Here is a 24,132-nt window from a genome sequence, read left to right as displayed (position 1 = left end):
TCTGATTTTAAAAGCGTTGGGCCTCGCAAATCAAATGTCAGACTGTGTGTGTGTGTGTGTGTGTGTGTGTGTAGGTGTGTGTGTGAGCCCCGATCTAATTGGCCCCTGAAACCGTTTCGACTCGGCTCCTGAGGAAAACCCTCGTGAATGAACCTTCAAGGCGTCACGTCTTTCTCAGTTTTAGAACCAGTTGGATGATTTCTGTAAAAAGAAAAAAAGAAAAAGGATTTCTTTTCGTTCAACGTGACGTAAAAACAGATTATTTTTCTTCTCCTTCTCTCTCAAAGGAGTGTAACCTCGGAGTGGGAGTCACACACCATGTATGTCAGCTGTCAGCGCAGTGGTGTGTGTGTGTGTGGGGGCTCGTTCATGCATGTGTGTTTTTACATAATGTTTGTGACTGTAACCGCACACACACACACACACACACACATGGCCACACAGCGAGCGTTTGATTGACAGGTCCGGTAATAACCTTCCAGCTCAGGGATTAGATTAGCGGCAGAATGAAAAAAATGGCGGATGTGACACGTCCTGTATGCACGCGTCACGTTTGCAGGTTTTGTATTTATTTGTATTTATTTTGATGTCGTCCCCCCCCCACCCCCCGGTGAGATGTGTAAACTGCGAGGCCCGATGTGCAGATGGAGATAGATGGAGACATTACCAGAGGTGGAAATTACCGTTCTGCGCCCCGGCTGTGAAAAGATGTCACATCAGGCTGACTGATGCCGCACCTGGATGAGATGTCCTCGTCAACTTCTTTTTTTTTTGCGAAGTGAAAGAACGCAAGATTGATTCCCAGATACCGCGGTTTGCTCGTCGGCCGTCGGAATGTAAATAATGAAAGTCGTCTGCAGCTTTTATTTATTCTCGCGCGCCGATCCATCGACCGTCAGATACGAGGCGCGTTTGTGAAGTCGTCCGACGTGCAATTACGACGGCGCTCTTGCTTTTTCGCTATTGTTCTCTACGGCCACTCGGGAGGGGAAGACGGGTTTTACTGAGTTTATGTACTTATTTAAATTCCCACACCACCAAGTTTTAACACTGGTTTTGTTGCATCAACCCCAAACTGCATCCGGGTCACGGGTAAAAAGCTTAAAGCCTAAAGCCAATGCCGAGGTTCCCTCAAACATGCATTCTCTCTAATGGCCAGCAGGGGGCTGCATGTTCGTATGTGTTACAGCTACTGCTCTTCATCGATGCATCGGGCGTTTCTCACATTTCGTCCTTGAGTATCAAAATATATTTTTTATTTGAGGTTCTTTTTGACAGCCGAGTGGTCACAGATGATTTTGTCTCTTTCTGATAATCAAAGGGCTGATTACTAACCTCTCGTAGCGGCTCGTGAAAGCCGCTCCTCACTTATCTGACTCACTGAGGAGCTGAGTCTTTTATCGTGATTAGGTGCTTCAAAATTAAAGTCGATGGTTAAAAGTGTTCGTCTGCCTCCTGCAGGCTCATTAAACTGGAGGGAAATCACAAATACTGCACAATTCTACACATATTTTATGTTTTAATATATTCAATACATGTTATTATTAATATTATCTATATTAATATTGTAGTAGTATTACTGTTATTAAAATAATCTTGCACATATTTTATGTTTTAATAGATTCAATAAACATTATTATTAATATTATCAGTATTAATATTGTAGTCGTAGTATTACTGTTATTGAAATAATCCTGCACATATTTCATGTTTTAATATATTCAATAAATATTATTATTAATATTATCAGTATTAATATTGTAGAAGTAGTTTTACTTTTATTAAAATAATTCTGCACATATTTTATGTTTTAATAGATTCAATAAACATTATTATTAATATTATCAGTATTAATATTGTAGTAGTAGTTTTACTTTTATTAAAATAATTCTGCACATATTTTATGTTTTAATAGATTCAATAAACATTATTATTAATATTATCTGTATTAATATTGTAGTAGTATTACTGTTATTCAAATAATCCTATTAATAACAATACAAAAACATCTGGATTTCTATAGAACATGCAAGATAAAAACAACTATTATCATAATAATAATAATATGTATGCAGCACTGATGCAATGATGCATTCAATGCAACACAAAGTGTTAGAAGATGATCGTAACATGTATGAGAATAATAAAAACGCGGTGTAATGTGGTGAAACCTTTCCAGGATGAAGTGGCTCTTTGAGCTTCTGTTGTTAATATTTCACAACAGACGAGTTCCCGTTGTTCTTTAAATAGTCGATAGAGGTCTTCACTGATGCTCCGTCTGAGCCGTGTTGCGCTGCATTGTTGACACAAACCTGCTGTTTACAACTTTAGCCCACTTGCTTTCTTTGTGCCGAGGCAGCCTGTGCCATGAAAACACGTTATAAATAATTAAAGTTCAATTTCCAGAATGACGGGTGATTTATCTTCAGGCTGTCAGCAGTGAATCAGATAATAAAAATAAGCTTATTTATTCTCTCTTAGTGTATTTAAGAAGTAGGCGTCGCCCGTTGGCTCGTAGACCGGCGTTTTGAAGACTCCAGTTCGACATCTTGGCCGTCGACATCTTGGTTTTTTTGACCGAAGAGGGTGGAGGACAACAAATAAACTTTTAGGGTGAAAACAATGTTAAAATTAACTTTCACGAGGGAAAAGGATGAAAGTGGTAAGATGAAAAAACACGAGCAACACCCACCCCGGACAACGCTGTGGGGGCGACCTGTCAATCAACTTGTAGCCCCGCCCTTTTTAAACTATAGAGCACTAAACGATGACATCATGCTGTATAGAAGAAGACTTGAAACTAGAGGCTGAGACATAAACTCATGTTTACAATGTTTACTGAGGGAATACATCAAGAGAAGTAGAGTCACTATATAGACTTCTATACAACCAGACGAGCCCCCTGGTGGTCAGTCGAGAGAATGCAGCTTTAACGCATGAAGCATAGACTTCTATACAACCAGAGGAGTCGCCCCCTCTATTTCATTCTTTACACAATGAAGCTCATCTTTTCTGCCCCACATATCATCTCTCCATGTCTGATGCGTAACTGCAGACAACAATCGACACACTCAAACACAACAATAGGTCGGCTCACACGCCGTCACGCCTCCTTAATTGGTTTGTGTCCACTCGTGTAAAAACCCTGCGTTGTATTTTTATATTAATCACATCCTTCAGTTTAATTAACGCTTATTCGTAATGTTCAAAAGGTAAAAGTCACTCTAATGATGACCCAGGTGTGACTCATTCAATATTTTGCCCTCAGGCTTTGTGGATTTTTTATTATTCATGACGGTTAATGTGTGAGTTGTATTTCTTCCCTTTAATTCGTGTATCATTCACAGTGTGAGCTGCTTGATAGTAATGTCGAGGGGTCTTTGAACGCATCGGCACTCGTTGTTACCATGAGATCGTTATCGGAGCCGTCGCACCTGAGGGGGAGAATCTGGGATGGAAACGTCTGCCAGTGACCCACTTCCCTCCAGAAACACTCCTGCTCTTCTGCAGCGCGGCGTCGGCTCCCAGAGAGGAGGAGGAGGAGGAGGAGAGGAGGAGGAAGAGGAGGAGGAGGAGGAAGAGGAGGAGGTTACGCTGCTGCTGCCTGGAGCTGAGCTTCGACTGTAGGTCAGAGGCTGCAGGGGAAGATCTGGGTCTGGAGTTGGAGGTGTAGTTGAAATTTGAGGTGTAGTCGGAGTTGGAAGTGGAGGTGGAGATGGGGGTGGAGATGGGGGTGGAGGTGGAGTTGGGGGTGGAGGTGGAGGTGGAGATGGGGGTGATGGAGGTGGAGGTGGAGTTGGGGTGGAGGTGGAGGTGGAGATGGGGGTGGAGGTGGAGTTGGGGGTGGAGGTGGAGATGGAGATGGGGGTGGAGATGGAGGAGGAGGTGGAGATGGAGATGGGGGTGGAGGTGGAGGAGGAGGTGGAGGTGGAGATGGGGGTGGAGATGGAGGAGGAGGTGGAGATGGAGATGGGGGTGGAGATGGAGGAGGAGGTGGAGATGGGGGTGGAGATGGAGGAGGAGGTGGAGATGGAGATGGGGGTGGAGATAGAGGAGGAGGTGGAGCTGGAGATGGGGGTAGGGGTGGAGGAGGAGGTGGAGATTGAGATGGGGTGGAGATGGAGATGGGGGTGGAGGTGGAGGAGGAGGTGGAGATGGGGTGGAGGTGGAGATAGAGGAGGAGGTGGAGCTGGAGATGGGGGTAGGGGTGGAGGAGGAGGTGGAGATGGAGATGGGGTGGAGATGGAGATGGGGGTGGAGGTGGAGGAGGAGGTGGTGATGGGGTGGAGGTGGAGGAGGAGGTGGAGATGGGGGTGGAGGTGGAGGAGGAGGTGGAGATGGGGTGGAGGTGGAGGAGGAGGTGGAGATGGAGGTGGAGGAGGAGGAGGAGGAGGAGATGGGGGTGGAGGTGGAGTTGGAGATGGGGGTGGAGGTGGAGTTGGGGGTGGAGGTGGAGGTGGAGGTGGAGATGGGGTGGAGTTGGGGTGGAGGTGGAGTGGAGATGGGGTGGAGATGGAGGAGGAGGTGGAGAGGGAGATGGGGGTGGATATGGAGGGGGTGGAGATGGAGATGGGGGTGGAGGAGGAGGGGGAGATGGGGGTGGAGGTGGAGGTGGAGATGGGGGTGGAGATGGAGGAGGAGGTGGAGATGAAGATGGGGGTGGAGATGGAGGAGGAGGTGGAGATGGAGATGGGGGTAGGGGTGGAGGAGGAGGTGGTGGAGATGGAGATGGGGTGGAGATGGAGATGGGGTGGAGGTGGAGATGGAGGAGGAGGTGGAGGTGGAGGAGGAGGTGGAGATGGGGTGGAGGTGGAGATAGAGGAGGTGGAGATGGGGGAGGTGGAGGTGGAGGAGGTGGAGATGGGGGTGGAGGTGGAGGTGGGAGGAGGTGGAGGTGGAGGTGGAGGAGGAGGAGAGATGGGGTGGAGGTGGAGGAGGAGGTGGAGATGGGGTGGAGGTGGAGGAGGAGGTGGAGATGGAGATGGGGGTGGAGGTGGAGGTGGAGTTGGGGGTGGAGGTGGAGGTGGAGGTGGAGATGGGGGTGATGGAGGTGGAGGTGGAGTTGGGGGTGGAGGTGGAGATGGGGGTGGAGGTGGAGTTGGGGTGGAGATGGAGGAGGAGGTGGAGATGGAGATGGGGTGGAGATGGAGATGGAGATGGGGTGGAGGTGGAGGTGGAGGGACATGGGGGGAGATGGAGGTGGAGGTGGAGGTGGAGGTGGAGATGGAGGTGGAGATGGAGATGTAGGTGGAGATGGAGGTGGAGGTGGAGATGGAGATGGAGATGGAGATGGAGGTGGAGATGGAGATGGAGGTGGAGATGGAGGTGGAGATGGAGATGGAGGTGGAGATGGAGATGGAGATGGAGATGGGGTGGAGGAGGAGGTGTACATGGGTGTGGAGGTGGAGGAGGAGGTGGAGATGGGGTGGAGGAGGAGATGGAGGTGGAGGCGGAGGACGAAGAGGTGGAGGAGGAGGAGGAGGAAGAGGAGATGGAGATGGAGGAGAGGAGGAGGAGGAGGAGGAGAAGGAGGAGGAAGAGGAGGAGGAGGAGGAGAAGGAGGAGAAGGAGGAGGAGGAGGAGGAGAAGGAGGAGAAGAAGGAGGAGGAAGAGGAGGAGGAGGAGGAGGAGGAGGTCTCTGAGCCGGAGGACAAATACACTTTAAACTTTAAATCAAAATATTGAACGACTTTTATAACACGTGACGAGACGTCTTCTCATCACGCTGCTGGAGACGCTGCATCACGGCGTCTGTCCTTTAATATCTTCAATACATTTCCACCAGAATGATTTCATAATCATAATTTATTCTGTGTCTTCCTTCATTATCATTTCTGCATCGTCGGCGTTTGTCTTTCCCGGAACTCTTTGGCGGCGGCGCGTTCGTCTATTTTTGTTTTTATTGTGCATAAATCTCAACGTTGTCGCCGGGTGACGCTCACGTCGCCACGAGGCCGCTCCATGAATGCAACGCGCTTATTTCCCACCAGAGCCGTTGGTGCTCATCGACGTGGCTCTGATTTATCATGTGTGTGTGTGTGTGTGTGTGCGTGTGTGTGTGTGTGTGTGTGTGTGTGTGCGTCTCGGTGTCTGTCCGTGTTCTGTTGTACCGAACCGCGTGTGACTTTGAGGTTTGGTTTGTGGTGACGACCTCTCGTGGTCGCGGTGACTCACTTTATTGCATGTTTTATGCTGCAGTTGACTTCCTGCTGACTCCAGTAGGGGGCGCTAGTGAGACAACAGTGTGTGTGTGTGGGGGGGGGGGGGTTGCTCAGCTTTATTGTTTTGGACGGTGCGTTTTGAAAATGTATGCTTCATGTGTTAAAGCTGCATTCTCTCTCCTGACCACCAGGGGGCTCCTCTGGTTGTATAGAAGTCTATGCTTCATGTGTTAAAGCTGCATTCTCTCTCCTGACCACCAGGGGGCTCCTCTGGTTGTATAGAAGTCTATATCGTGACTCTTCTTCTCTCTTGATGTATTCCCTCAGTAAACATTGTAAACATGAGTTTATGTCTCAGCCTCTAGTCTCCAGTCTTCTTCTATGCAGCATGATGTCATCGTTTAGTGCTTTCCGGTCGTGTGGAGTGGAGCAGACCGTAAAGCAGGGTGTAGATTTAAGCTTGAATGGCTCTTCAAACATTATCAAACACTGTTACTGAGCTTGTTTGTATAATTTTTGCTACGTTCTGCTCGTTAGATGAAACCATAAAGAACAACAACACTGAGGAAGAGGAGGCCGACGCCTCCGGGCCAAACAGAGGAACTGCAACGCGAGGGGAAAGGGAGGAGAAGTGGCAGCTGGTAAAGAGCCAGATGTCCGATTTATGACTTGATATTCATTTAATAAACATATAAAAGTAAATTAGAAGATCTGCGTGAGAAACAAAGAAGAACTATTAAATAAAGATGGATGTGACCATGTGGTCTCCAGTGGGCTGAAGACCACGAGGTGAGCAGAACAGAAGGTCCCCCCCCCCCCCACACACACTTCTTTTTCTTTTTTATCATCCCAGTGATTCATACAGAACTTTAATTTGTTCCCCGTAAACCTTCTCAGAACAAGAGCGTCTCCTTCGTCGGGTTTCCTCGCTTTTATTTGTGCAAGTTGAGGAATTCAAAGCTGCCGCCAGCTGTGGGGAGATGCCTACTGTGTGTGTGTGTGTGTGTCAGATTTGGGGATTACATAACCGATGATAAGGAAGGTGTCTCATGTTAATGACGTTTAATGAGTCTCATCCCAGACTTCACAGTTCGCGAAATATGACGACAGATTGTGTCGATTAACACCCGCACACACACACACACACACACACATACTGGAACCAAGCACATGCTGTATGAATATATACGTGTGTGTGTGTTTGTGTAGTGATTCAACAGAATATGCATTATGCATGAATATGCATGCTCGGTGCCAAGGAAGAAAAACAATATTTCTACAGGGAGCAGCTGTTCCATGTAAACCTTTATTGGTTAAACGTCAGCTACACAAACACGTTGCTGGAAGGTGGATAAGCTGCGGTGTGTTCAGGGACATCCACGTGTTTTTACCTCGATTTATTCAGCATTTTCTGGCCGTCGCCATCAAAATGACGCGAGAGGGAGGAGCATCAACGGTACGCCGAATAAGACGCGCGGAGGAGTTAAAACAAACTGTAAGATAATGAAAATACGGCCAACCCCCAGACCTGTCAATCACCTTGTAGCCCCGCCCCCAAGCACACCCCGCTAAATGGACCAGAATGTACTGAAGAAGAGAACGCAGCTTTAACACATGAAGCATAGACTTCTATACAACCACAGGAGTCGCCCCCTAGTGGTCAGTAGAGAGAATGCAGCTTTAACACATGAAGCATAGACTTCTATACAACCAGAGGAGTCGCCCCCTGGTGATCAGGAGAGAGAATGCAGCGTTAACACATGAAGCATAGACTTCTATACAACCAGAGTCGCCCCCCTGGTGGTCAGTAGAGAGAATGCAGCTATATCGGTAACAGCGACACACCTTCGGGAGTCAAGTTGTATTGGATGGCGGGGAAAAGTGCAAAAGTCAAGGTCCAGGGAAGAGGAGGAGGAGTAGGAGGAGAAGGAGGAGGAGGAGGAGCATGAGCGGAGCCAAGCGTGCAGAGAGCAGCCTGGGCTGTGCACAAGAACAACCTCTGCATGTGGAATGAGTTGCAGGGAGGAGGAGGAGGTGGAGGAGGAGGCACCAGTGCAGCAAGCTCCTGGTATAAACCCAACGCACCAGGTGTTGCGCGCACACGCGTGTGCGAGTTTGATCTAATAAAAGAAAAAACGATCGCCCTGTGCCTGGTGCACAGAGACACCGATTGGCTGTTCTCCCTCTTAAGGGCGTGGCCAGAATATGAACGACTGCTCCAGTCTTTTCGCGCTGCCAGTTAAAAAAACAAAACATTTTTATTATAGGGTTGTGGGGGGGGGGGGCAGTCACAGAGGAGAGGATGGGGTTTGATAAGGTGCGTGCGGAGGGGAGCGCGGCAGCGCTGCTGAGGAGAAGAACAGAGAGAGAAAGAGGTGGGGAGAGAGAGAGAGAGAGGGGGGGGAGAGAGGGGGGGAGAGAGAGAGAGCTCGGACGAGCGCTCACACACTGCGGTCTTTCTCTCCGCGCTTCTCGGAGGAGGCAGACTCGAGACTTCTTCTCTCGTCGCGTTTCTTTTTTGTGTGGCCATGACCCCCGTGGACACCTCGGTGTCCTCGCCCACTTGAGAGAAGAGGAGGAGGAGGAGGAGGAGGAGAGGGGGGGAGGAGGGGGAAAGAGAAAATAGCCGTATAGCAGAAGACTGGAGGGGGGTGGAGGACGAGGAGAGAAGAGAGAAGAGAGGAGGACGAGGAGGAGGAGGAGGTGCGTCGCACACTTTTTTCCTCGCTGATGAGCTGAGTCTGGAAATTAATTAACCGCCGTCAGCGCAGAGGGGGAGCGGAGTGAGGAGAGCAGGAGGAGAAGAGGAGGAAATCTGAGGAGGGAGTCAGAGGAAGGAGTCAGAGGAAGGAGTCAGAGGAAGGAGTCAGAAGGACTCACTTTTCAGAGACGCACAAACCAGACAAGTTGAGGCGGACGCAAAGGGACATTTAGGCTGCGTGCGGTGCGCGCACGCGCGCTCTTCATCGCTCCATCCATCTGCTCGACCTTCCTCGCGCACACATAACACCATCAACACCATCAACACCATCAACACCATCCTTTTCCTTTCCATTTTATTTGCATGTCAGCAAAAAAAAAGAAGAAAGCCACTCAGACCCCGCCCCCCCCCCCCTCATTGTCACTGGACGTGTCTCTGAGTAGTAGAAGTTGATTGGTCCGGATCGGGGTGTGTGGGGGGTGGAGAGAGGGGGGGAGGGGGATACGGTTACCTCCGAGCCCGGAGAGAGAGAGAGAGAGAGAGCACCTGCCCAGGAACTTCTCTCAGGAGACCCAGCTGTAGGGACGTTTCTGGATCTTTATTTTTTTATTTTATTTTGTGGAGGGGGCCGGATCGAGTTGGACCCCCCTCCCCCCGCCCCCTCCGGATTGAAACTGCATTTAATCTCTCGGAGCCACCTGCGTTTGAGTGATTGCGGAGAGAGGGACGCGCGCGCGCGCGTGTGAGTCGGGATCATGTCCTGAACACACAGAATCACGCAAAGTGTTGCGGCGGCGGGATTACGCGCGAATATAGTGGCACCGTGGGATTAAAGAGCACCGTATTTTCCACAGATTAAGTCAGATCAAGTGTGATCACATCACACTTTTCGTGTGAGGAAGAGGAGGAGGAGGAGGATTTAATCAGATAGGAGTTTGAGGCCCAAACTGGAGAAAACACCCATCAGCACTCCGTGGACTAACTTTCTGGTCCCCTCCTTGAGGACTTTTTCCTTTTTGGACCCCCCCCCTCCCTACGATGAGACGCTCCAGCACCGACGAGACCCCGTACCGGCGCAGTCCGTCTCTGGACAGCAAGCCCGAGTCGCCGCCGTTCAACTCCGGCTTCCACCGCTTCAGCGGGGAGTTCGAGTACAAGCGACCGCCCTTCGCGTTCGGCTTCCACACGGCCACCGCCGGGCCGCGGGCCGCCAAGGGCCGCTGCGCCCCGCGCGGGAAGAAGTACGTGGTGTTTTACCTGGACCTGTCCTTCATCTTCCTCCTAGAGCTACGGCGCTGCAGGATGGCGGAGGGCTGCATGATGGCCCTGCGCTACGGGATGGTCTTCTTCAACCTGCTGTTCTGGGTGAGTCGGCTGGGTTTGGGCTGTGCGAGTTTGTTTGTTTGTTGTTGTTTTTTGGTTGCTTTCTGGACTTTTGCATGTTTACTCTGTTTACTCCGGTATGTGCAACCGTGTGGAGGAGGGAGACGGGTCACGTCATTATAGTGATGGAAGACTCAATTTAGGGTGCTTAGCGAGTCACGTGACTAGAGAGTGATTAATGACTCGTGTGAGTGAAGAGTGACTTTGATGTGACTTTCGACTCATGTGACGTGACACGGGATTAATGACTAATGAGTCACCTGACAAGCGAGTTACTAACGAGTCACCTGACAAGTGAGTTACTAACAAGTCACCTTAGTAGCGAGTTACTAACGAGTCACCTGACTAGTGAGTTACTAACAAGTCACCTTTGTAGCGAGTTACTAATGAGTCACCTGACTAGTAAGTTACTAACAAGTCACCTGACTACTGAGTTACTAACGAGTCACCTGACTAGTAAGTTACTAACAAGTCATCTGACTAGTGAGTTACTAACAAGTCACCTTAGTAGCGAGTTACTAACAAGTCACCTGACTAGTAAGTTACTAACAAGTCACCTGACTAGGGAGTTACTAACAAGTCACCTGACTAGTGAGTTACTAACAAGTCACCTGACTAGTGAGTTACGAACAAGTCACCTGACTAGTGAGTTACTAACGAGTCACCTGACTAGTAAGTTACTAACAAGTCACCTGACTAGTGAGTTACTAACAAGTCACCTGACTAGGGAGTTACTAACAAGTCACCTGACTAGTGAGTTACTAACAAGTCACCTGACTAGTGAGTTACTAACAAGTCACCTTAGTAGCGAGTTACTAACAAGTCACCTGACTAGTGAGTTACGAACAAGTCACCTGACTAGTAAGTTACTAACAAGTCACCTGACTAGTGAGTTACTAACAAGTCACCTGACTAGTGAGTTACTAACAAGTCACCTGACTAGTGAGTTACTAACAAGTCACCTGACTAGTGAGTTACTAACAAGTCACCTGACTAGTGAGTTACTAACAAGTCACCTGACTAGTGAGTTACGAACAAGTCACCTGACTAGTGAGTTACTAACGAGTCACCTGACTAGTAAGTTACTAACAAGTCACCTGACTAGTGAGTTACTAACAAGTCACCTGACTAGTGAGTTACGAACAAGTCACCTGACTAGTGAGTTACTAACAAGTCACCTGACTAGTGAGTTACTAACAAGTCACCTTAGTAGCGAGTTACTAACAAGTCACCTGACTAGTGAGTTACTAACAAGTCACCTGACTAGTGAGTTACTAACAAGTCACCTGACTAGTGAGTTACGAACAAGTCACCTGACTAGTAAGTTACGAACAAGTCACCTGACTAGTGAGTTACTAACAAGTCACCTGACTAGTGAGTTACTAACAAGTCACCTGACTAGTGAGTTACTAACAAGTCACCTTAGTAGCGAGTTACTAACAAGTCACCTGACTAGTAAGTTACTAACAAGTCACCTGACTAGTAAGTTACTAACAAGTCACCTGACTAGTGAGTTACGAACAAGTCACCTGACTAGGGAGTTACTAACATGTCACCTGACTAGTGAGTTACGAACAAGTCACCTGACTAGTGAGTTACTAACAAGTCACCTGACTAGTGAGTTACTAACAAGTCACCTGACTAGTAAGTTACGAACAAGTCACCTGACTAGTGAGTTACTAACAAGTCACCTGACTAGTGAGTTACAAACAAGTCACCTGACTAGTAAGTTACGAACAAGTCACCTGACTAGTGAGTTACTAACAAGTCACCTGACTACTGAGTTACTAACAAGTCACCTGACTAGTGAGTTACTAACAAGTCACCTGACTAGTGAGTTACGAACAAGTCACCTGACTAGTAAGTTACGAACAAGTCACCTGACTAGTGAGTTACGAACAAGTCACCTGACTAGTAAGTTACGAACAAGTCACCTGACTAGTGAGTTACTAACAAGTCACCTGACTAGTGAGTTACGAACAAGTCACCTGACTAGTGAGTTACTAACAAGTCACCTGACTAAGGAGTAACTAACAAGTCACCTGACTAGCGGGTTACGAACGAGTCACCTGACTAGTGAGTCACCTGACTAGTGAGTTACGAACGAGTCACCTGACTAGTGAGTCACCTGACTAGTGAGTTACTAACGAGTCACCTGACTCCACTACATCACATTTATCTGACTTACGACAAGTGCAGCGTGTAAAGGAGGACTCGCCTTGACGAGTCACCTGACTGACGAGTCCTGTGTGAGCGACTCGAGGCTTTTTGCTCGGCGTACTTCCTGTTCAGACGGGGGGGGGGGTCATGTGTTTAGATCACGCGTAACGAAGCCCTGCGTGGGGGAGTCGAGCTTCTTCTGTTCCAATGTGGGTGTGCGATCCTCCTCCTCCTCCTCCTCCTCCTCCTCCTCCTCCTCCCACCGGCATGCCACTCTGTCGGGGTGATCCTATCTGACTCTCGGTCCGAGCCTCTCCATAACGGATCACTCTCATGTCTGAAGATCCAGATCTGGGCTTCGTGTGTGTCCTCTTCTTTTTCTAATCCATTATTTCCCGCCGTCTCTCCTTTGTGTTGCGACTCCGTCTCAGAGTCTTTGAGGGGCCGCCGTGGCCCCCGTGATTACTCTGATTCGTCATACTTCTGATCTTATTGGTAGCGGAGCGAGACGAGGCCTCGAATGCCCGAAATCCAATCTAGCTGCCAGGATGCAATCTCCCTCTGGGAACGAGTGACCTCTTCAACTCTTCATCTTCTCTCCGCTATAAAGCACTGTCAGAGAGAGCAGTGTGTGTGTTATTAGCACACTGTGTGTGTGTGTGGTGTTGCTTGGTGTTTAAAATGAGCACATGAACACGCCGAGCAGCTCTTATGTAATAAAGAAGTCCTTCAAGCAGCTGGTGGTGACCTCGGCTTCGCCCCAGTTGCTATGACGATTTACAACCTTTTACACATTAAAACTGTAGACTTTTATGAGGGGGGGGGGGGTTTCATTGGTTTTTAATGTGACCTCAATGTCGCGTGCACAGTGGAGTGGACAGTCTACCCAGATCACGTGGTTTTATATTCATGCTGTAGAAAAAACAGGATTGGTGTTAAACGTTCACGGCCAATCAAATACGACCAATCAAATACCAATGCCAAAGGACTCACCTGACTGACGAGTCACGTGGCTAACGACTCACGTGACTTGCGTGTCAGGTTACTAATGAGTCACGTGGCTAACGACTCACGTGACTTACGTGTCACGTTACTAACGAGTCACGTGGCTAACGACTCATGTTACTGTTGAGTTACGTGGATAACGACTCACGTGACTTACGTGTCACTTTACTAACGAGTCACGTGGCTAACGACTCACGTGACTTACGTGTCACGTTACTAACAAGTCACGTGGCTAACGACTCACGTGACTTACGTGTCACGTTACTAATGAGTCACGTGGATAACGACTCACGTGACTTACGTGTCACGTTACTAACGAGTCACGTGGCTAACGAGTCATGTTACTGTTGAGTTACGTGGATAATGAGTCACGTGACTTGCGTGTCAGGTTACTAACGAGTCACGTGGCTAACGACTCACGTGACTTACGTGTCACGTTGCTAATGACTCACATGACTGTCGAGTTACGTGGCTAATGAGTCACGTGACTGACGAGTCACCTGACTGACGAGTCACGTGGCTAACGACTCACGTGACTTACGTGTGACGTTACTAACGAGTCACGTGGCTAACGACTCACGTGACTTACGTGTCACGTTACTAACGAGTCACGTGGCTAACGACTCACGGGACTTACGTGTCACGTGGCTAACGACTCACGTGACTAGCGAGGAGAGTCTTGCCGTAAGAGCCGCAGAGTGACTCGTTAGTGGACGGCCTTCCTGGCGGGAATAGATCTACATTTTCCGACTTTACTTCATCTACTGTAGTTTATTTATAAGAGTGAGAGTTCCGCCTCCGTCAGCTGCTCTGCTAATCGGTTCTCACGTGGATCCTCAAGAGGATCTCTTCTCAAAGAGGCTCGGCCTCACATCAGATTGTTCCTGTGATACCCTCTCTTTCCCACTTTGATCTGCAGCTGCTGCACGGCAATCTCCCTCTGAATAAATACATCTTCATTCGTCTAAGGCCACATTTACACATAGCCGGGTATTTACAGAAACGAATATTTCTGCCCCTTCGTTTTCAAAAAAGTTTCTGTTTATATGAACCCGCATGAATACGCCCCCGGGCGCCATCATAACTCTGCCAAACCTGTAGTCGGCAGTGTAACGAGAAGGATGAAGACATGCAAACCAATCAGAATTCTCAAAACCAACACCAACTACGAAAAACACGATCAACTTCCTTTTCCTTTAGAGAGTAAATATGGCGCGAGGTTCATTTGTATGGACAGACAGCGAAGTGGAGCTGCTGCTTCGAGTCGCCTGAGATTATAAGGCAAAGAAAGCACTCGATAATGTGGATTGGGAATCATGCCAAACTAAATATAGGGATATGTTGGCATTGTTCTGAGAACAGTCCCCGTCCGAGACCTCCGAGGAGTATCCTCATGTCAAGGAGGAAATATCTCGGGCGCACCGAAGCAAACCAACTGTAAACAGGACGCTCACATGACGTGAAGCATTATTAGTCGCATACTGTGACGTTTGACAACCTAAAACTCCGTTTGACTTAGTTCACACGCAAACACAAAAACGGAGTTTTCAGAAATCTCTACTTTGGCCGGAGTTTTTAGAAATGATCGTTTTCCGTGATAAAACCTCAGTTTTTGTGTAAATGAAAGGCCAAAACGCATGAAAATATATGCGTTTTCCCATCGTGTAAACGGGGTCTAAGAGAGAATGAATAACCAAGTACTTCACGATTAGTATGTTTAGAAAAGAGATTTTTTAAAGGAAAAATACACCCGAAAAACCATGATCCTTACGATTCGACTATACTTGACTATCTTTGACTATTTTTGACTATCTTGCAATATTATATAATGTTACAAAATAGTCACACACAAAAAACATTTTGGACTATTTGTAACATTTAATTATATAAATAATTAAAGTAAGGATTGTTTTTTAAAGGAAAAATAAACCCCAAAAAACCATAATCCTTACTTTTTTCGACTATTCTTGACTATTTGACTATTTCTGACTATCTTGTAATATTATTTAATGTTGCAAAATAGTAAAACATATTTTTTACTATTTTTTAACATTTCATAATTAAAATAATTAAAGTAAGGATTATATTTCTTTGGGGTGTCATTTTGCTTTACAAGTTAATTGTTTGATTATTTCATTTTTGAAAACATTATTATAAAAATAAAGCACACGCATCAAATGCATGAATTTGATGTGAAAAAAAGTCAGTTACGACTTTACCCTCCGAGTTAGACCTCCAACGCACCGCAGCAGTAAAGTAACTCGTCGCGTTGCAGACGAAGCTAATCACCTCGCTCGGGAAGCTCTCACACCGGAGAAGTGTGAACATCCATATGTTAATTCTTTAGAAAACCTCGACTCTATCAACGCTATTGATTTCACACTTCTTATTTTTTTTGACGAGCTGACGATCGCGCGCTGCATGACAGACAGAGGACGAACATTCACCTCACCCGTGAAAACTCACAAGTTGCTTGAGTTCAGCCCCGACGGGGCGCGGTGACCCCGACGCGGTGGCAGCGGTGACCGCGATGTGTGGATGTGATCACAGTGTGACAATATTTTGACAGTTGCTCCCAAAAGTGGAAGAAAGGAGCAAGTTTTCAGCTTCGGGGGTGGGGGGGGGGGGATGTTGCTACCACAGCTCCCTCGTGGTGGGCAGCAAACTGCCAATCACCGTGATGGATTTACCGGGAAGTCGAGCCGGTGGTTTCGACGGCGTTTTCGTGCTCATTTGTCAGCGAGGAACAGGAAGTGTCAATTATCTGCTACCTGCTGGAACCCCCGGGGGTTCGATACCTTCACACCGGTTGGCAACGAACAAGTGAGAAGGAGTTGGCTCATTTAATGGATGCGTGAAGGGACATCGACCAAAACTACCAATTAGTCACCTAATGGACTCGGAGGTGGTTTCTAATAAGAAACATTATGTTTTCTGTAGTGTATGAACGCATAAAATGTTTTAGTTACCTTAAAATGAGCTCTATGTAGACCCGACCACGTTGGGTTGTATGAGCTTTATTTTTTAAATAATGTTTTCAATAATCAAACATTCAAACAATTAATTTGTTTATAAAAGATTTTTTTAAAGCAAAGACACCTCAAAAAAGCACAATCTTTAATTTGATTATTTTAATTATTAAATGTTACAAAATAGTCACACACAAAAAAAAAATTGACATTCATTTGTTTCTATAAGATTTTTAGAAGCAAAAAAACATCATCTTTTACTAAAACAATAAAATGTAACAAAATAGTCAGGAATAGTCTTTTTGCTTCAAAAAAGAATCAAATTAGTGATGTCATATGGAAACCCACCAAGTGATGCGGGTCAAACAAACACAGGACTTTCACCCAGGAGACCGGCGTTCGAGTCCCAAAGTTACCCCAATGATGTCCGTGCGACGTTTTCTCCGCACTTATTTCACAATAAATGTAACTTTGCCCACACCCAATGGATCCTTCACAGTGGATGTGCACTTAAAAGTCCCCGGAGTTGTTTTGTTGTTGTTTTGGTTGTTTACATGAGGGAATTGGTTTAAAACCAGTTTCACCGATTGTTATGTCTGCGAGCCTCTGACTAATGCCCCCCGCTGCCGTCACTTATCACCTCTTTTTACAGTAAACACGCCTCACGCAGAGTTCACAGCTCAGACGAGACTTCTGGTGATAGAAATGAGGAACAGAAACCCAAATGAAGTGCTAATTAGGCACCAGAGCTCCTCTAAAGTCGGTTAAAAAGGAAACCATTAAACAAATTAATCAAAATGTACTATTGCCCTTTTTAAAATTAGATTTTATCACATTTTTTAACCATCAGAACTGTGTGTGTATGTGTATATAAATACATATATGTATTAGTTATATTAAACATGATTGTTTGGGTGTTTGTTTTTTCTTATTAGAATTCTAATGACATGCTTTTAGGACATTCAAAGGTCCATCAACGAGCAGATCGTCATGGAAACAAGTCTACTGTATTTCCAGGCCCCGCATGAAAATAAATTGAAAATAAATCCCAAGGTCCTTCCAAGTTTAGTGAGTGTGTGTGAGAGTGAGTGTTTGTGTGTGTGTGTGAGTGTTTGTGTGTATGAGTGTGTGTGTGTGTGTGTGTGTGCGCTCATGTCAAGTGGAACCCAATGACTCTTCCTTCACTCACTCGGGGCGACAGTCGGTGACTCTTTTGTTAATTCCCTTTGTTTGAAATAAGTTCAGCACTCTGACCTCGTACATCAAGCTGTGTGTGTGTGTGTGTGGCTGAGAGCACACAAAGCCTCAATTTAATAATAAAAAAATAAAAAAATACATTAAAAAAAACGAGGAGAATGAAGAGACTTCATCGCTGATCATCCCCCTAAATGTAGCAGCAACGACAAAAAAAAGGAGAAAGAGGAGGAGGAGGAGGACGACACTGAAATTGTGTTTACTTGTCATCGGGATGTAGGTCAGAGGCCGCCGGAGAGGGAGTCGCATCCGTCAGCAGCGATTTAAACCGGATCAAAAGAAAATCGTCTTTCGGCCCCGCCCCCTTTTGCCCCGCCCCCTTTTGCCCCGCCCCCGTCACGGTGCAAGCGCTCCAGGAGTTTGTTTGTGTGACATTCGTCGCGCCCCGTGGGCCTTTCATGCAAACGCACATTTGATTGCGCGAGGAAAAACAACATCTATTTATTTATTTATTTTAAACACATCATTATTATGATCATTATTTGGATATGAAGACATTATTATCGTTATTATTTCGCATTAAAAACACCGGCGGCGGTGCTGTCCGGTCAGGTGCCGGGGATACGTAGTTAAACATTAGAAGGAGTCTCAATTAAATCTATTCCCAAGTTTATTCTTCTGGAAAAAGGGAACGCCGTTTCATGGAGCTCTCCGGGGTTTGGTCCTGGCTCCGGTTGGTCGGCCGCTCTGACTCCACCGCCGCCGCCAGTTTAATGCTCCAACCATTTGATTCCAGCTCTCACACACACACACACACACACACACACACACACACACACACACACCAGATTTCAGGCTTTGCCATGACACTGACCTACTTGAAGGCTTCTTCAACTTAAAAAAAAAAAGTCAAATTTTTCTTCATGTTTCCATGGTTATGAAAGTCAAGCCACATCAGTTTGTCGGTTTTGAAGTCGTGGTTTCATTCATTCCCCAGCAGTGAGACCGTATAAGAGTTTTATTTTCTCACGATACTCAGGGATTAGAGGGCCGGATCCTCCGTCATGAGGGATGAAGTGAAAACACTCCGCCCGTAACACAGAACCTCGATATTTTGAATGCAATTTCTGATAAAAGCTCTTTTATATTCATGTTATTAATGCGGCCGGGCTATAATACGTGTTTTCATTCAGCGATGTTGTCTAAAATATGAATGTCTCGGCATAAGGAGGAGCAGAACGTGTGTCAGTGAGGAATCCTCTCGGGTAATGAAGCCGATGTGAAGCTGATCTCAGGTCTGTCCTTGTGTTTGTTTTTTCTCCCGCCTCTCTTTTCCCCGGACGATCCAATCTCACTTTTGATTTGTTTGCCAGATCTTTTGTTTGCAGCAGAGTAGAGTACTGAGGCTGAGGCGCGAGTGCATTTCTAATTGCCCTCTTCAAAAGCTTCGAAAAAAAGTATTCAAACTGACAAACCTACTTAGAAAATGTGTATATTCAGAGGCTTGTGTACAACGTACCACATTAGAGTCGAGAACATGCTCATTCAAGGTTGCTTCTGCCATTCAGACACAAAACCGACCAATCGGAGCTCGGTAGGCGGGGCCAAGAATGACAAGGAAAATAGCAATAACTCGAGTTCAGGCGGCATCATCCTCTGGTTGTATAGAAGTCTATGCTTCATGCGTTAAAGCTGCATTCTCTCTTGTGACCACCAGGGGGCGACTCCTCTGGTTGTATAGAAGTCTATGCTTCATGTGTTAAAGCTGCATTCTCTCTCCTGACCTCCAGGGGGCGACTCCTCTGGTTGTATAGAAGTCTATGCTTCATGCGTTAAAGCTGCATTCTCTCTCCTGAACACCAGGGGGCGACTCCTGTGGTTGTATAGAAGTCTATGCTTCATGTGTCAAAGCTGCATTTTAATATAGAATATATAAAATTCACTTCATGAACTTACATTTATATATTTTTTAAATAACTTTGAATGGTAATTTTAAACACGTATATTCTTCTCAACCCCCTTGAGAGTCTCCACAGAAAGAGACTTGAGTGATCACAGGCGACAGATAATTCATATTCAGATATTCATAGATGTGGAAGAGGAGACGACTCCTTCTACGCTGTGTCATGAACACACGTGAAGTACACAAACAACACGTGAAGTACACAAACAACACGTGAAGTACACAAACAACACTTGAAGTACACAAACAACACGTGAAGTACGAAAACAACACGTGAAGTACACAAACAACACGTGAAGTACACAAACAACACGTGAAGTACACAAACAACACGTGAAGTACGCAACAAACAAATTACGAGAACAATATCTTTTCCCAGAGACATGAGGTTCTCCTCTTTGTGTCATTTAAAACAGTCGATAGACGTTTACCCAGCTTCCTGTTGCCGTGTCCAAGCATCCACACACACACACAGACGCACACACACAGACGCACACACACAGACGTACACACACATCCACACACACACAGACGTACACACACATCCACACACACACACAGATGTACACACACATACACACACACACAGACGTACACACACATCCACACACACACACAGACGTACACACACATACACACACACACAGACGTACACACACATCCACACACACACACAGACGTACACACACATACACACACACACACAGACGTACACACACATCCACATCCACACACACACAGACGTACACACACATCCACACACACACACAGACATACACACACATACACACACACACACAGACGTACACACACATCCACACACACACACACACACACACAGACGCACACACACATCCACACACACACAGACGTACACACACATCCACACACACACAAACGCACACACACATCCACACACAGACACCTGAATGCAGGAGGAGGAGCAGGAGGAGGAGGAGGGGCGAGTGAGGGAGAGACATGCAGGAACAGGTGGGGGAACAGCAGGTGGGGGACGAGGAGAGAGGAGGGAGGAGGGAGGAGAGGAGGGAGGAGAGAGGAGCTGCTGCACCATGAAGCACCTAGACGACCCGGAGGTGAAGAGATGCATCATGAGACCAGTCAGAGGCTCTCAGGGGCCCCACCTCCTGGAGGAGAGACCAGTCAGAGGCTCTCAGGGGCCCCACCTCCTGGAGGAGAGACCAGTCAGAGGCCACCAGTCTACTGGTTACACTGGTTACTTGTACTTTTCCGACCTTGAAGTGAACCGTTTCTCCTCCGCCACTCGTAGCTATATTATTATAATTGCGCCGTAATAATTAGCAGTTACCGTAAATATTCTGTGTATTTCTGGAGGGGGGGGATGATGTCATCGCTGTGGACCCAGTTGGTGAAGCACCGTTCACAGGAACCAGAAGCGATTCAAGAATATAACCCCCCTCCCCGCGTAAAAGCGTGTAAACAAACACGAGCGCCGTGTCGGCGTCGGTGAGTCACGAGCCTCGAGCGCAACAGAAGATGAAGATGAACCTCAGAGCGTCTTCATCAGGTAGTGAGGAAGAACATAAGCTCTGGAGAACACATCATCATCATCACCATCATCAACATCATCACCATCACCACCATCATCACCACCATCATCATCATCACCATCACCATCATCATCATCACCACCACCATCACCATCACCATCATCATCACCATCATCACCATCATCATCATCAGGGACTCGAGGCTAAAGGGCGGGGTCGGCCCACCGCTGAGCGTCCTCCAACGATGACATCATCACAAGGTCACACACGCAGGCGGAGGCCAGGACACGCAAAGACATTCAAGACTCTGAGATCAGGAAGTGTCTCCCTTGTTTTGTACAACAAGAAGAAGACACACACAGACACACAAACACACACACACACACACACACACCCACACACACAAACACACACACACACAGTGGTTTGATTTCATCGGAAGCAGACACCGATGTTATCGTCAGGTGTTTGTTCCATCTGTCGCTCGCCGGAGAAGCAGCCAAGGAGACTCAGCTCGACCTTGCTGCACCTCACACACACACACACACACACACACACACACACACACACACACACACACACACAGACACACAGACAGACACACACACACACACACACACACACACACAGACACACAGTGTCTCTGTGAAGGGATCTCTCCACACAAACAGGTGGAGTCACGCCCGAGTGTTACCGGACCTCTTGTCCTCCTCAGGTACAAATCCTGCCTGATGGAGAGACCGCGCCTCCTTTCATCATTTAGGGAGGAGGAGGAGGAGGATAGGAGGATAGAACATATATTATGGATGGAACATATATTATGTTCTAATATAAAGAACATCAAAATAAAACCCTCTGGAGCACTTTTTATAGAGACGAGACTTCTGGACAGACACACACACACACACACACACACACACACAAATCAACACACACACTCACATGCACAAAAACACAAACACACACACACAAAAACATACACACACAGGCACTAGACACACACAGACCCACACACACACACCTACATGCAGACACACACAGACACACGCACAAGAACACACACATATAATATATATATTATGTTATACATATATAATATATACGTACATACATATTATATATTATTTATGTATAATATATACATATATATTGTATATGTATTATATAGATAATATATATATATATTATATATTATACATATATATAATATATATATATATAATAAATCTTTGAGTCTCTTTCTGTCTCTTGTTAGTTTTGTTGCTGGGCAGTTTACAACTTTATCATTCTTCTAAATAGAAGTCCGTGTTGGTGATGAAACCAAAAGTCCAAAGAGTTTTAACAATGCATCACATTTAATTTATTCATCGAATGTTTTTCCACATTTAGCGAAATAACTAAAGCAGTTAAATGTACACGTCGAGGAGTAAAGAGCGGAGAAGCATACATTATATATAAATATATCAATAAGCCAAGACAAGTTCCTCTCAATTGACCCGAAGTACTTGAATAAATGTAAAAAGGTTTATAAAAAATCATAAATAATCTCAATTGAAGTGAAAAACCAACACACACACACACACACACACACACACACACCAGTGCATGAGCCGGGATCCCATCTGTCACGTCGATTAGTTCCCATATGGCGAACCGATGAACACGGCAGCCGGAAATCACCAGTTTTATTATAGCCCCGCCCCCGTACGTCTGATAACCCAATTAAGGCGCTCCGAGTCCTCCGTTTCTCGCTGACCTCCGATTACTGACGCGTTGTTCTTCTGCCTTTTGATATTTATATCTATAATTATATATATATATATATAGATGTATATGTAATATGCTAACTCTCCAGACCACTACGTTTGCTTTCAAGTGACACAAATAGACATTTTTCAGCACGATTAAAACGATAATAATAGTTTTCCATTCACATATGTTCGTCATGCTCTAACCCAGTACAAACACAATCAAAGGCCTCCTCCTCCTCCTCCCCCTCCTCCTCCACCATGAAGATGATGGTTAACCGGCTGATTATTTGGTTATTTTGATCCAAAACATTTCTCTTCACCAAACCTTAAAGAAATAGTTCTACAGCTGGTAAATAAGCGTTATTGTTCCAGAGGATCAGTCCTCAGGCATCTGTCAGATAGATGCATGAACGAGGCCGCAGCAAGTAGCTTAGCTTAGCATAAAGCCTGGAAACAAGCCGGCACATGGAGAGCTCGGCCGAGTTAAATCTTCCTCCCAGCAAGTCTACAACACGTTATTTACCTCATTTGCATAACCTGTGTAAATATGTAAGCGTGAACGTGACCGCTTGTGGTGTGAGAGGAAGTTATTGTCTCACATGCACCGGGCCGAGTGACGGCCACGCAAACAATCACCGGTTCGTCTTGCGTACGCATCGATTAGAGGAGATTTAACGTGTGGAAGGCGGAGCCTGTTTCCCCGTCTTTATGCTAAGCTAAGAGTTCTGTGACTCATAGATCTCTTCGCCGTGGAGAAGTTTCCAGAGTGAAAAACGAAAAGAAATGTGATTTATTTTCGCAGAGATTTTGAAATATATATATTTTGTATTCTTTTTGCAAAGGCTCTGACAAATGACGAGGCCCCCGGCTCCCGGCCCCCGGCCGCCGCGCTGATTGGGCTGTCGCGGGGGAGAAAAAAATGTCATGGAAAAAAGAAAAAGTCCCGTTCCACGTCGGCGTGGATCAGTCACAGGAACGCGTGTCGGTTAACTCACGGGAGCAGCCGTGAGGTCGCGACCTCAAACACTAATTGAAACGTCTCCTGATTCTGGGCACGTGCGTTTTTGTCGTCTATGAATAGCGATTCATATCGCGATATATACATCCGTGTGAATATATATTCGCGGTATTTATCGATAAATGGGCCTCTGCAGTCTGCAGTATTCATTCCAGAAGCAGCGTGAGGAACTCTTCACACCGGCGGCAGCAGCCTGGACGGCCGCTCGCTCTTCAGGAGGCGGAGTTTAACCGAGACGTGAGCGTTGACATTAATCGACTCCTGGGAGATAAATGAAGGACAATGAAATAAATTCGGA

The 24,132-nt window shown here is 46.5% G+C and overlaps 2 protein-coding genes across 3 annotated transcripts in view; one reads left to right on the top strand and one right to left on the bottom strand.

Annotated features, from left to right (window-relative positions):
* Nucleotides 1-24,132, top strand: part of tspan4a (tetraspanin 4a) — a 115,583-nt gene that overhangs the window by 12,223 nt on the left and 79,228 nt on the right. Inside the window, exon 2 of one of the 2 annotated variants that reach the window (XM_056412834.1) lies at nt 10,148-10,227. In XM_056412834.1, coding sequence (XP_056268809.1) covers nt 10,165-10,227 — 63 coding nt within the window. In that variant the 5' untranslated portion in view covers nt 10,148-10,164. Of the gene's footprint in view, nt 1-9,900; nt 10,228-24,132 lie in introns of those variants that run through there. The other variant, XM_056412833.1, reaches the window with a different exon arrangement.
* Nucleotides 3,875-5,587, bottom strand: LOC130192714 (basic proline-rich protein-like; the record flags this gene model as incomplete). The annotated part of the gene is made up of 6 exons (XM_056412835.1): nt 3,875-4,041; nt 4,340-4,473; nt 4,551-4,872; nt 4,949-5,107; nt 5,191-5,361; nt 5,530-5,587. Coding segments are annotated over 6 exons (1,011 nt in total), but the record flags the coding sequence as incomplete, so codon positions are not given.

This window comes from Pseudoliparis swirei, chromosome 4 (assembly GCF_029220125.1).
Source record: "Pseudoliparis swirei isolate HS2019 ecotype Mariana Trench chromosome 4, NWPU_hadal_v1, whole genome shotgun sequence".
Lineage (NCBI taxonomy): Eukaryota > Metazoa > Chordata > Actinopteri > Perciformes > Liparidae > Pseudoliparis > Pseudoliparis swirei.
The sequence above is the reverse complement of the archived record's forward strand: the minus strand, read 5'-3'. Positions and strand labels throughout refer to the sequence as shown.